Raw genomic sequence first — 13539 nt, forward strand, 5'->3', positions numbered from 1 at the left:
GGAATCTTCTTCGGCACCGACGTAGTAGTCCACCTTACCATCGAGTGTCTTCATGGCCCTCCAGTTGGGCCGTACAGGATAGGGCAATAGTTACCCGAAGGGTAATGCCCACGTCATACGGTGTCAATTTTCCACACGTGGTTCACCATAGATACAAGAAATACGCCATTGAGGCGCATTTGGGGAATCTTGAACATACGCATCAATAAATCTTTCATTAACTGTTTGGACTTTAGCATTTAATTGGTCGTGCCAAAAGAGATCTAAACCACCACTAAGACCATCACTACTAAATCCTGCAAAACCTTTAGGACCTAACCTATGACGCAAGCGACGCATCTTATTAATATGTTTCCTAGTTTCACAAAGGAAAAATAAACAAGGACACTAAACTTGAGAAATGGTAGCAAGTTCACACCTCATTACTCCTAACGAGACCACACAGTTGACCGGGAGGCATAGAACCTGTTATAGCCAACTTCTTGTTCCTTCTATAAACCATCTCCACATCGTGCGGTGCTGATTGTCCCTGTGCATCTCCTTGCACCGTTCCCTTCTTTTGCATACCTCTATCTGTCGCGCCTCCCGTAGTCAAGGCTCAGGAAGAGGTCCGACCCTGTACTTCCTGTTCTTCCGCCATCCTCTTGCCTAGAACCATATCAGAAGGTAGCAAAGAGACATCGCTGACAGAACCAAAGGATACTTGGAGGCTGGATAAGCCCTGGAGAGCTGAACCCTATTTTTTTACGGAGATACGCCCCCATCAAGAACGATTTGTTTGTCATAAAACTAATTTTAAGCGGTGAAATTTTCCATGACATGAAAAATCATACCAACAAATGGATACTTTAGGCTATTTGATAAAATGCCCCACTTTACTTTGCTATTTGCCTCAAACGTCATGTTTACTTTGGCATGGCTCAAATGCCCCGTTTTACTTTTGCCATTTGCTCAAAATCCCAGTCCAGAGCCATCCCTCAATTCTAGGGTTTGTGCCTACCCATGGAGTGAGGGCAGAGAGGAAGAGAAGGGCGCAGAGACGGGCGACGAGGGGCGCGGCGGACAGGGGCTTCGTCACAGCGGCCGGCTGGTCCTCGCCTGGAGCCTGTCTTGTTCCTTCGGTTAAGAGAAAGAGAGCTACAGGAAGAAAACCCTAGCTCTCGGTCGCTCCCGTGGGCGACGCGAGGGCTCCCGACAGCGCCTGCCTCGTCCCTCCTCCTCTCCTTCCCCTCCCCTCGCCGCCGCCACAGGGCGTCGCCGGGCAATGCCCGCGCGGCGCCGACGTCGGCGGGGCCCTCTACCCCCTCGCGCGGTGGCCGTGGCGCGGGTCGTGGCGGCCAGTGAGGGCGTCGCGCTGGGCGGCGGGCGCGGCGGCGCGGAGCTCCGACCATGGCGCGCTCGTGGCGGCGGCGGCTCCCTGGAGCGGCTCCGGCGCAGGCGGCGCGAGCTGGAGCCCTGGCGGGCTGGTGAAGGTGATGGCAGCGCGAGTGGGTTCCGGTCCGGCAAGCAGCTCGGCCGGCAGCTGCGGCGCCCGTCCGCTCCGGCGTGGAGGGGTCCTCAGAAGAAGGTCTTGCGCGCCAGATCTGGCCGCCTCGAGTTCGGGCCGGGGCAGGGGCCCCGGGCCCATTTCGAGCCCTTTTTCGCCCAGATCCGTGAGCGCCGACAGCCATGGGGGCTGCTGGAGGCCGATCTGGCTATGTTCCCCTCCTGGTGGCGGCGGCGCAAGGTGCGGTGGTTGGCCGGCTCCTCGGTTGGAGTCCGGTGTCCTCACCTGCAGTGGTAGCAAGCTTGGCCGGTGGTGGTGGCCTGCCGGTGTTGGTGAGGGTGCTGGGAGCGTGTTGGCTTACCTGCGGGCCAGGTAGGGGCCTGGTGCCATGCGAAGCCATCGTCTTTCGTCCTGCGATCTGGTGTTGCCGGTAGCCACGGGGGCTGTTGGTCTACCGATCCTCGGGAGGTGCTCTCTCCAGTCAGGTTCGATGCTTCCAGGCAGGAGGTCCGGGGTACTCGGTGCGAAGGTCTACTCGTTCTCATCCTTTTCTCCGTTGTGCTCTGAACTGGGACGCCGGGGCGGCGGCCCTGGAAGGTGGGAGTCATGTTGGTTGGCGGGCGAGCCAATGACTCTGGTGCTGGCTGGTGACCACGGCCGTGAGGGCGGCGTGGTGGTCGGCGAGTCGAGTGTTGTGGGGTGTAGATGGTGGTGATGTTGCCAAAGGGAAACCTTTGCCCCTCGGGCCACGGCGGCGGCATCCGCGGACGGCGTTCCCTTGTTGAAGGCATTGTGAGGCCAATCTCCATTCCTCTACTTCGTCCGGGTGAAAACCCAAGATCCTCGGATCGGGCGGTGGCGGCACTCCGGTGTCGTGCTCTTCTTGAAGACACCGTCTTGGAGCCCATAGCGCGAGGCTCACCGATGGTTGTGACGGAGGTGATTCTTCGGCGATCTTCGGCAAGGCTTGCTCCGTGCCCTCCCTTTATCGAGCTTCCTTGGCACTGTTGTTCGGTTTGTGAGCAACGAGGGTTGGCCCCCGGTGGTGGTCGGCTTCCGGTGGCTTTTCTGCGATGGAGGAGTGTTGTTGAGGCGCGCGTGAAAATGGCTCGCTCTCGAGTGAGCTCCGGCCCGACGCTGTAGACTCCAGCTCTAATCCGAGTCTCGTAGGCGCTTTGGCTGAGCTTGTTGGTCGCGCTTCCGGTTGTAGCTTCTTCGGTAGTTCGTGTGGGTGTGTGGTGTTGTTCTGTAAGCTGGGTTTGACACTTTGTATCATTCTCGCCGTTGGTGGCTTTGTTAATTCAAAGTTGGGCACTTGAGTGCCTTTTATCTACAAAAAAGAGAGCTACATGCAGATATGTCACGGGCATAGCTCTAGATATTTCCACTCAGGGATAAAAAGGTAATAGCATACTAGAGATTAGATTAGATCAAATGAAGATTTTAGTAGTAAATCACTCTAATGGGGCCTTTGAGCAAATGGCAAGAGTAAAACGGGGCATTTGAGCTATGCCGAAGTAAACATGACGTTGGGTCAAATGGCAAAGTAAAGTGGGATATTTTATCAAATAGCCCGGATACTTTTGCTATCTTACATAAATATTATTTTTCAGGAGGCAGGCCAAGTATGAGTGGTTTTTGATTCTCACGTGAATCAATCGATACAAATCCAATTCCAAAACAAAGGCCAAGTTGTATATAGATCAAGTTTCAAGAAAAGAAGACACATATTTTCTGGCCAAGCGTTGCTCAACTAGTACTTACTTATATGGCACTCTCTGAGCAGAGCAGTATGTTTCAATACTTGTACCTACTCCGATCATAATCCTTTTTTGAAAATAGCGTGAATGCGTGTATGGTATCTTGCTCTTACATATGACTAAAAAATATACCAGAAGAATAAGTGGAAATTTGTTTAAATCTAAACATGAAAAATCGGCACCAGAAACATGCCTAGATTGATTCACAACCATGCAATCTCTTTTTAGGAACAAATATCTAATTGAACCATAATGATTACTAATGCAAATTTGGATACAAAATGGCTAGCATGATGTCATATTTGTTTTATAGGTTTTCAGCAATGGCACGCAACAGTGTGGCGGGAGGCAGAGGCTTGTGGGGTGTGATGTATGAAAGCAACTTGAGGATCTTTCAGTGATCCCCATGTGGAGTATATTTGTGGCAACTCAATCGTAGAAGAAGCAAGTATATTTTGACAGACACGTTCTCCTGGATTATGTGATATTTCTAATCAATGTATATATGTCGTTGTGGTTAAGATTGTTGTTCCGTAGTGACGTGCGGTCTCTCTAATAAAGCACCTTTTATACAATGTATCTTCCGTTGCAATGTATGGGCAATTTTCCTGGTAAATGCCGACCTATTCCTTCTACAAAAATGGGCATGTCCCCTCAAAATGTGAAATAAAAAAGAACTGCAACATATATTTACTGTAAACATCTATTTGAGCACACTATGTTGGTCAAAGTAATTCATGGGCAATGGGTAGATACCAAGAAAAAAATTATGTTAGACAAATTTGTAATTTCACAGCCAATTCTCCAACTGATATGTATGGTTGAAACCAAGCATCAAACACCACGGCATGAAAGGCCTATTATCAGTTCTCACAATTAGTAGCAACCGAAATCATTTTCGGAATGACTGCTTGCTTGCAGAGCTTTATGCTATATTATGCATTTAATTTCTGTCTGAATTTGACAGAATTATATTGGTGTTCAGTAACACTTTACATTTACAGATCTTAGCCTACTACACAGGATTAGACTCTAGGTGCTGATGATCCTCTTGTACATGTCTGAACAAGCTATATCAGTACATTGGCATACACGGGTAGGCTAATTTTGGAGAATCTACAGTAATTGGCAAAGGATGTTATTTCATCTACGTCTGCTGTTATTCTTCCGATGTGGAATGTATCCCTAGAGGATCTCAAATTCTCAATGGAATGCTGTTATTTTCAAATGAATGGGGATGCTATTTGAGTAGCCTTCTAGGCAGTAAAAATTGGTCGGATCAAATCTGACCAAGACTGAGGAAGAGTTCTCCCTGTATATCATTATGTAATCTGAGGTTGATATGTGCAGGAGAGGGGCTTTACTTGCACGCAGTCTATCATAACCACGCTATCAGCTCCATTAATGACAGCTTATTCAGTGCTGGGAGGGCGTGTGCCAATATACTCAAAACCCACGACGAGGAATGCTAGGCCTTGAACAAAGAGGTAGATGTAGTATCCCTTCTTCGCATAAAGCACATCGTAGCAACCACATATGATTATGAAGGTTCCAACAAAAATTTCTGAGCAGTTGTACCTGATAAAAACACTTATAGATCAGCATCTGACACTTAGAATTCGGTAGTAATGTAGTACTTCAGAAGTATACTAAATCATAGTGTTAACTTGAAATTTTCTAGGAGTACACAATAAACTTTGCTTACTTGTCCCAGAATCTAATTCGCCACTTCTTGAGCTTAGGTACCAGGGGCGTTGTTAGGTCGACATCTATAACTTTTACAGCATCTAATCCATCGGTGGCTGACTTTGTCTTGTTGGCGTCTCCCAATTTCTCGGTGACTACCCACTCATTGACTCGTCCAGCGTCTAGAAGACCAGTTGTGGCTGCTTTTATCCGATGCAACGACATCACATTCTCAAAGAGGACCCAGAGAATCACCAGGTGAAATGAACTGAAAGAGGGACCTTCTGGTGTTAATTGAATATAATATCACTACTTTCATTCTGAAACTTCAATCATGGAATGGTTGTTACCTTGGTGATCCCAGGGCCTTGCAGATGGTGATAACAGTTGGAACATAGACCATACCCCAGAGAGGTATTTGAATCTCAGGGAAGAAAACGGACACCGGGATGGCAAAGCAATAGTAGATGAAAGTTACTGTGTGAGCAGCAATCTTGCCAACAAAGAAGAAGTCATACAGCAGGTGGATTTTGCTCAAAAATGACACTTTCTACACAGAGAGAAAGAGAGTAACCACGTCAGTCAATAAGATGGTGCGATGCATTTGACAAAGGTTTCCTTTAATGAAACACAAACCTTGTTTTCCAAAATCTCTACCATCATTTTCTTGAATAGGTTTGCCGGTCCGCATGACCATCTGTGCTGCTGAAATCGGTATGCCTTGAATGTGCTTGGCAGCTCACTCCTGACCTAACCACACACAAGCGAGTGTTATGTTGATCTTTAGATTTATTTTTTTATGAGTTTGGTCATTTCTAACATGAAGTGAGCATCCGCTTACTTTTACGTCACCGACATACACGAATTTCCAGCCCTGCAGTGTTGTGCGAACAGCCAGGTCCATGTCCTCCACAGTGGTCCGGTCCTTCCACCCCCCAGCATCGTCGATCGCCGAAATCCTCCAGACACCGGCGGTCCCTGCAAGATGGAAAATCACCAACAAAGTTACTCAGCGTGCTGATTTGGATGCTTGAGCGATTTCCGACGAAACAGATTTTACCGTTGAAGCCGAAAAATGAGTATATTACAGAACCAGCCTCTTGCTCGAACTTGAAATGGTAGTCCAGTGACATTTCTTGGAATCTTGTCAGCAAACACTCGTCAGAATTAACTGCATGAACAGCAAAACAAGAGACTTAGATCCAATTAAGCCAGAACAGCATCTCTTTGCAAGTAGTTGTAGGTGAAGAACTTTGGCTCACAACAAGAGAGCACATATATACGTACTGACCGAATTTCCAGCGAGTCTGAACCAGGGCGATGTCCGGGTTGTGCACGAGGAACGGGACAGTCCTCAGGAGGAAGTCGGACTCTGGTTGGAAGTCGGCGTCGAACATGGCAATGTACTCGCATTCCTGCACGTAGCTGTGCTTCAGCCCTTCCTTGAGCGCGCCTGCTTTGTACCCCTTCCGGTTCCCTCTGACCTCGTACTTGATGTTCACGCCTTTGCCCTTCCATCTACTGCACTCTATCTCCACCAAGTCCTGAAAACGAAACGGAAAACAGAGGCAAAAAAATTCTCAGTTACAGGGTTCAGTTCATCAGTTTTACTTTGCATTATGTGCAGCTAGGTACTCTGCTATCCAAACATGTACGGCAGCAACATTCAAGCCTTCTGAGGTTATAATTTATATCTGCAACTATGTGCTTGATTTTATACAAAATTTACAGTGGTTATATTTTTATAAACCGTTCATCCACCCAGATCTGACGGTGCAAAATAGATGAAGGCAAACTGATGATACCCTAAGAAACCATAAGTGTGGGACTGATATCAAAATCATGTGGAACCTGTACCTCTAATATATTTTATACTGAGATAAAAAAAACAATATTTTGATCAGCCGAACAATCAGATAAGCATGCACGCATCTCAAAGTCACCCAAGTCTACGAGCCTTCTGTTTCCCCACTCGTCTCTCACCTCTCACTCACTCTCTCTCTCTCTCTCTCTCTCTCGATGAACTCGTCCTCTCTTGATGAACTCATCCTCTCTCGATGTCCGTCTCTCTTCTCACTGGCGATCCCCGCATTGTTGTCGGGGCGGCACCATGGAGCCTGCCTGGGGAGACGGGGCTGCGACGGAGGGGGCGTGGGCGGCGAGGGGAGGAGCAACTAGTGGAGACGTGGCCGGAGAGGGGAGGTGCGGTGGCGGTGGCGATGTCCCGGTGCGGCTGTCGAGGCCGCCCAAGATTTGCGGAAATAAAAGAGCCTCCTTAAGCATCAACCGTACCTTAAGAGAACATAAATAAACTACATCCCCAAAACTGATAGCATACCCCAATATACACATGAAGCGCACAAAAGCAAAGAAAAATAAACAAAATGGTCCAGAATCAATCTGTTGACGCAGATCCGTACCACAGGATTCTCCGGGGCGGCGCAGCAGCATTTGATTGCTACCGCTGGCAGTTGCCACTTGCAGCTGCTTGGTGGGCATGGCACAGCACAACGACAAACCCTCTCCGGATGGAGGAAGAAGAAACACGGATTCCTCGCACGGCCTCCTATAGATGCCGTGGACCTCGTGGCAAGTGGCGGCCGTGAATTCGGTACACGGCACGGGCAAAGAAGCTGGCTGTGCTTGCCGGAGCTCGTGGGGAAGCTTGCACTTAGTGATTTGTTTTTGTTTGCGACATTTGTGCGTCGCAAGTGCTGCAGTTTCGCTAGGAAATGGATTAAGAACACGATAACTTGGAGTTAGGATGTCAAACAGTTGCGATGGACCCCTGCAGACAAGGAGCAAGGGTGGTGGATCGAGAACGAGAACAAGCGATCACTGTACGTACCACTTGCAGTCGAAGATCCAACCCTGTGGCACGCTCCATCACGTTCCTTGTCTCACGTGCATATGTCTGCACGACCATGAAATTCTAGCTATTTCCATCTATGATATACTACTAGTGTATAGAAGAAGAAAAGAAAAAAAAGCAATTGGCAACATGTCCGTATCACGACCCGTGAGTCCACTGGTTGGGACAAGCATGCATAATGGAGGAGTACTAGGAATAGGAATATTGTTAGGACCCTAGAATTCTCTACCTACGTCCTAATAATGTTGTTTTAATGTGACCTACTCCCATGACCCCAGCATCATCACAAAAAATAGTAGTACTAGGAAAAAGCTACTCAGCCTTTGTGTTGGCACGAAAACAATCAGAAAGGCTGCGGCAGGTGTGCTCAAGCTATAGTGTGGATCAGCCTGAAAAACCTGTGTTCGACATCTGCTGCATCGATCGCTGGAAATTCATATACAGTAGGAAAAATAGAACTCTGATCTGATTTATAGTCCTCTATATATCTAATCCTTCCGCGATCAGCTTGATCGGTCGCGTCGCACGCACCCCAGGCCAATGATAGTAAATTCAGTAGGGTTGGCGTTCCACTGACAGTAGTACATTATCCGTGTGGCAGACTGCGAGTAGGTCGCGGTCCAACCTTTGGCAGAGCAAGGCTTGTCAAGACGCCCATTACTAAATAGCGAGGGCCAGATCGATCGGCCGGGGCGTTTTTGAGCCGGCAAGCAAGGCCGGAGTCAGACCACTCTCCCTCCCTTGGTTTTACTAGGAGTGACGCCAATAATTAAGGGCAGCGATCGGACACGAGCTAGCAGCTACCAGTACGACCAATCCATCCCATACTGGATTGCCAGTTTTGGCGTCGGGAGGGATGGGTGATCGATTGTCGTCCATGTGGCCACTCGCCCACCCATACCTCCGCAGGCGTGCCACTTCGTTGAGACCACCTGCTGGGCGAGTGGTGTCCATTTGATACTGCGAAGCGACGACCGATCTATCGATGAGCTACCAATAATAAAGGAGATTAGGTACACCCGTCTGCAGAGATCTTCCAAAGGATCTACGTGGACACCAGGTCACGGCCTTGCTGATTCCTCTCGCTACATAGCAAACAATATTCACGCCGGGCGACAGGTCGGCTGGCCGGCCGGCGAATGCCAACATGGCAATTAGTCCGCGGCCGGCGATTACTGTCGTCCGTCCGTGTGCCAGCTGCCGATGCCAACCAGGAAACGACGCACACGCAGTAGGAAATTACGCATGTTATATACACTAGGAAAGTAGTGAATCGTACGACTATACGAAGAAACTGACGCGTCAATGATTAAATTCCATCTGTGTGCAAAAGCTGGACGCGAACATGCATGCATGCATGACGGGAATTCACGCATGTGCGGGGATCGCTGAGCTAGATGCGCGGGTCGGGGATGGAATGGGGTTACCTTTACAACGGGGTCAGTGGAGTCGTCCAGCACCTGTATCACCAGCCGCTCCGACGGCCACTCCAGCGCACACGCCGCACCGATCGACAGCTTGTACACCTGCAGCCATCCATCACGATCCAACCACAAGAACAGGAATCAGCACCGCGTGATCTTGCAGTAAACAAAACCCACCACCGCAGCACGACCGAGGTCAAATCGATTGACCACAAATTCTTTAACCAAAACACTGCGAGCACTCACCTCCCGCTCGTTGTACATGGGGATCTGCACAAGCACCACCGGGAACGCCGCGCTCCCGACGCCGCCAAGAAGAGCCTCCTCGTCCTCGCCGGTGCCGTCGACCGCGGCGCCGATCGGCCGCCACCGGTACCGCCGCTCGGGCTTCATCCCGAAGGCTTTCACCGTGAAATACACGGCGGCGACGAAGAGCTTCTCGAGGAAGATCATCACCGTCATGGCCAGCGACAGGAACACCAGCAGCCGGATCGCCGGCACCACCACGAACGCCCTGGCCTGCGCCCACACGTAAGCGCATTGCGCAGCCACGGCCGCCCAGTCCACCCGCACCGGAACATCCTCCCACAGCCTCGCCGCCAACTCCGCGCCGGCGCCACGGGTGATGGCGTCCATCCCCGGCCGCGCGAGGCCGGACGACGGGTGGCTGGATCTAGGAGGACTAGGACAGGCCGGGTGCAAATGCTGATGCGACTAGCTAATCCAGGTAGGTACACTTGTGCGAGCTTATATATAGAGTGGATGGACAAGGAATGGGCATGCCGGCGTGTGCATGTGCCTGCTGGTTTACATGTTCTGATCTTGGCCTGGCTATTAAGTCTCGCGCGCCCGATCACTTTCTACAACGGGATCTGGATGCAGGAGTGGCTAGCTAGCTGGTCTTAACCGTATGTGCGTGATGATTCTGGGTTTTCTGATGGTGGTTGGTGAGATGCATGGCAATGTGAAATTATGGGATCGATGGAGGGGATGAGCTGTGTTACTTGCAAGGGAGGCAGTAGTACACGAGTAGTGGAGGGTTTTAGCAGCCACTTGGTGCTCCATTATTGGCGTGCATATATGGATAAAGTAAAAGTGAAGGTGGACGCGAGGTGCAAGAAGCCAGATGAGAGATGACATGGCAATGGGTTGTACTAGTATGATTCAGCTAACAGGCAGCCATGTGGTCGGATCGGATCTCTCTGTTTGTTCACAGGCATATGTCTTCACAAGGTGCCTGCCTACAACCTAGAGTCTTTAGGGCATCTCCAACCGGCTGACCCAAACGGACGTGTATTTTATCCGTTTGGGTAGCCAGCCGGACACCCAGGAGACGTGCGGACGTCCTGCGGACAGCCATCTCCAGTTTCGTTCCCCAACGCTCTGCGGAGACCCAAAAAAATATTGCAGTGCCTGCGCCGTTGTAGCTACAGATAGAAGAAGACTACTAGGTACAGCCGCGGGGCAGACAGAGGCGAGGTCGGCCGACGAGCCCCTCCCGCACGCGCAGCACGGCGACCTTGACGCCAGCACGCACGCGCTGCACGGCGAGCTCGGCCAGGACGAGCGCCTCGCGCGGGAGCACATCGCCGTGGGCACGACGACCAGGGGCGGTGGCTTCTTGGCGAGCGGCGCGGTGGCCGGCCCTGCAGCGACGCGTGCGCGACGTTGGTTGCTCGCAGCTCGCCGTCGCGAGGCGCGGCGTGGCGTGGCGCGGGCACGAGCACGAGCACGACATCCAGTCAGCGGCACGACGCTGGTTGCTGGCAGCTCGCCGTCGCGGCGTTCGCCTGCAGCGGGCCACCATGGCGCCGGCGAGAGGAGAGGCGAGGCCTCGGGTGGAGCTCGCCAGCGCCTGTGCGGCCACCTCACGCGCGCCGCCGGTCTTGGCCGAGCCTGTGCTCCAGCGGGGGCGAGTCATCCTCGGGTGGAGCACGCCAACGCCTGCGCGGCCGTGGTCGGCGCCCGTGCCCGCGGCGAGCGTGGCCGGCCGGTGCGTACGGGCCGGCTCGACCGCGCGCAGACACGCGCCACTCATCGGCGCCGCACTCCCGCCGCTTCTCGCACTCGAGCGCGAGGCGCACGAGGCCGGAGGACATCTCCCCGACGAGCGCGCCGTCTCCTCTCCGTCGAAGAATCTTGACGGTTGGTTGGTCTCCGTATCTACGTTTTAGAGCTCGTCCCGGCTTGGCTTGCGTATGCGCGTGGAGCAGAAGGAGGCGGGAGCCGGGTGGGTGCCGCGCGTGCGAGCTTGCCTGCGAGCGGCGCCGCGGCCCGGTTTCGTGCGGCTCGAGCGGCCGGTGCGTGGGCTCGGCGGGAGGTTGCGAGGCGAGTGGCCGGGAAGTGAGCGGAGCGGCGTTGGGTGATGCGTGGGCTCAGCCGGAGATGGGCTAGGCGCGGGCGGGTGAACAGCGGCGGGCGGCGCGTCGCGGCGATGGGGCTCGAGCGGAGCGGCCGCACGCGGCGCGGGGCTCGGCGGAGAGCCGCACGCGAGCGGGCGCACGGGCGGAGCAGCCGCGCGCGGGCGGAGCGCCAGCTGCGGCGGCCGGCGCGGCGCGGCGGCGCTACGAGCGCGCGGGCGGAGTGGCCGGCGCCCTTGGTCGTCGCCTTGCACATCGCCGTCGACGAGCTTCACCGCCGGAGCTCGTTTCGGCGGCGGAGAACTCCGGCATGGATGAAAAAAAAGGTCTAGCAAAGGGCGGCGGAGGCCTCCATGCGTGGGCGATGGCGGCAGTGCGCCAGGCGAGCCTTCCCGCCGGCAGCCATGGGAGCATCCATGGGGGAAAAGAAGTCAGAAAGAGGGACAGAGGAGAGAGAGTGGTGGGTTGGTTTAATCTCTCTGGCAACTGGGCCATACGTGGACAAAAACGACCATCCGCGCATGTCCTCGCCTGTCCGTGACGACGCAAAGTGTCCGCAAGTTTAGTCGAGGTTTGGGTCGTCCCGGACCACGCGGACCGTCCGTTTTGCATTTGGGTCCGCGCGTTGGGAGCAGGTTTTACCCAAACGGACCAATCTGACGTCCGTTTTTGGGTTTGGGTGCCCCCGTTGGAGATGCCCTTAGAGCTTGGACTTGGTAGTTTTGGCCACCCGTGAGCATCAGACATTCACAACCGATAGGTACTGGCAGTGTGCAACCAAATTACCGGCCCGGTGAGAGCATCAGCCATTCACAAACTGATCGATGTGCAGCCAAAAAATAATGGATCTTTCTGAGGCGATCCGTCTCTCAACTCTGAAACAAGCTGCTCCTCACCTCTCGTTCCTTTGCTGCCCTGCCCACACTATTCCATTTCAGCACCGTGTTCGGCTTCGGCCGGCATGTCAGTCTACTTGGTTACGTCAAATTTCCTTTATTAATTTCGGCCTCTTCTGCGTCTAATTCCGCGACTTTGGGTCCACCCGGTAAGCAGAGATTGATTGCCGGAATGAGCCCCCCTTAAATTACGTGTCGGCGACTCACGGCCACAATTGCAGCAAACAACAACATGTGGGTGGAAGTGGATATGGTTCTCAGTTCAGCTGGGAGGAGACCACGGATAACCTATACAGACCTGCAGGCAAATTAGGGTGGATTGAAATAGATTCGAGGTGTTTTTTTTTTACCAGGGGATTTAATCCACCTCATCCCCTAGCAAACCGAACAAGGCCTAAGACCATGTACAATGGTGATGACTCAGCTATCTGTAAGAGATAGTTATAGATGATTTTAGTGATGTGGAGGAAAGATAATGGGGAGAGAGAAGGAGGCTGTCTGTAAAGTCTGCGGACAGTACCTGAGGCTTCTACTAGACAGTACTTACGGACACCGGTTTCTTCGTTGTATGAAGGGTGTCTTTAACTTATACTCACATATAGCTATGACTAAAAATAGATAACTTAGAGACAGACTATTGTATACACTGTCTATATCATTGTCTATAGATGACATGTAGTAGTACTACAGATAGCATCCGTCTAAACCAATGTACATGCCCTAATGGGGCGAAAACCAGGAATTTAACGGCAACGGTACCTACCGGTGCCATATACCATAGGTGAGGCTTTTGGCATTTATCTAATACAACTAATAATTGAAATACAAGTGATTTTTTTATGAAACTAAAGTGATACATGAAAAACATTCTGGTAAAAAGTGAAAGTGCTGATGTCACTGCGGTTTATTTCACAAAATATTTATGTTTCAGATTTATTTCATAATTTTATGAAAGGATTTTTCTGATGTCACCGCTACCTTCACTCCGGTAGATGCAAGTGCCGTTAAAAAAGAGATTTTTGCTAATGGTGATGCATTCTCCAGTAGATGGAGAA

At 51.9% G+C, this 13539-nt stretch overlaps 1 protein-coding gene across 1 annotated transcript; it reads right to left on the reverse strand.

Moving 5' to 3' along the window:
• Positions 1-4166: 4166 nt before the first annotated feature.
• On the reverse strand, positions 4167-9864 carry LOC124652280 (probable glucomannan 4-beta-mannosyltransferase 11). The gene is made up of 9 exons (XM_047191301.1): positions 9475-9864; positions 9232-9330; positions 6224-6476; positions 5993-6103; positions 5774-5910; positions 5569-5682; positions 5283-5482; positions 4952-5200; positions 4167-4824 (listed from the first exon to the last, which is right to left on the reverse strand). The coding sequence occupies exons 1-9, from the start codon at positions 9862-9864 to the stop codon at positions 4659-4661; spliced, it is 1719 nt and encodes a 572-aa protein (XP_047047257.1). The 3' UTR covers positions 4167-4658.
• Between the last annotated feature and the right edge of the window lie 3675 nt (positions 9865-13539).

This window comes from Lolium rigidum, chromosome 1 (genome assembly GCF_022539505.1).
Source record: "Lolium rigidum isolate FL_2022 chromosome 1, APGP_CSIRO_Lrig_0.1, whole genome shotgun sequence".
In the NCBI taxonomy this organism is placed as follows: Eukaryota; Viridiplantae; Streptophyta; class Magnoliopsida; order Poales; family Poaceae; genus Lolium; species Lolium rigidum.

What these genes read in the sequence shown, in the direction of transcription:
- LOC124652280 (XM_047191301.1), bottom strand. Translation starts at nt 9,864, where the DNA reads ATGGACGCCATCACCCGTGGCGCCGGCGCGGAGTTGGCGGCGAGGCTG. An exon ending in CCATGTACAACGAGCGGGAG is followed by an intron (nt 9,331 to 9,474) that starts GTGAGTGCTCGC and finishes GGATGGCTGCAG; the next exon opens with GTGTACAAGCTGTCGATCGG. An exon ending in TGTATGTCGGTGACGTAAAA is followed by an intron (nt 5,683 to 5,773) that starts GTAAGCGGATGC and finishes GTGTGTGGTTAG; the next exon opens with GTCAGGAGTGAGCTGCCAAG.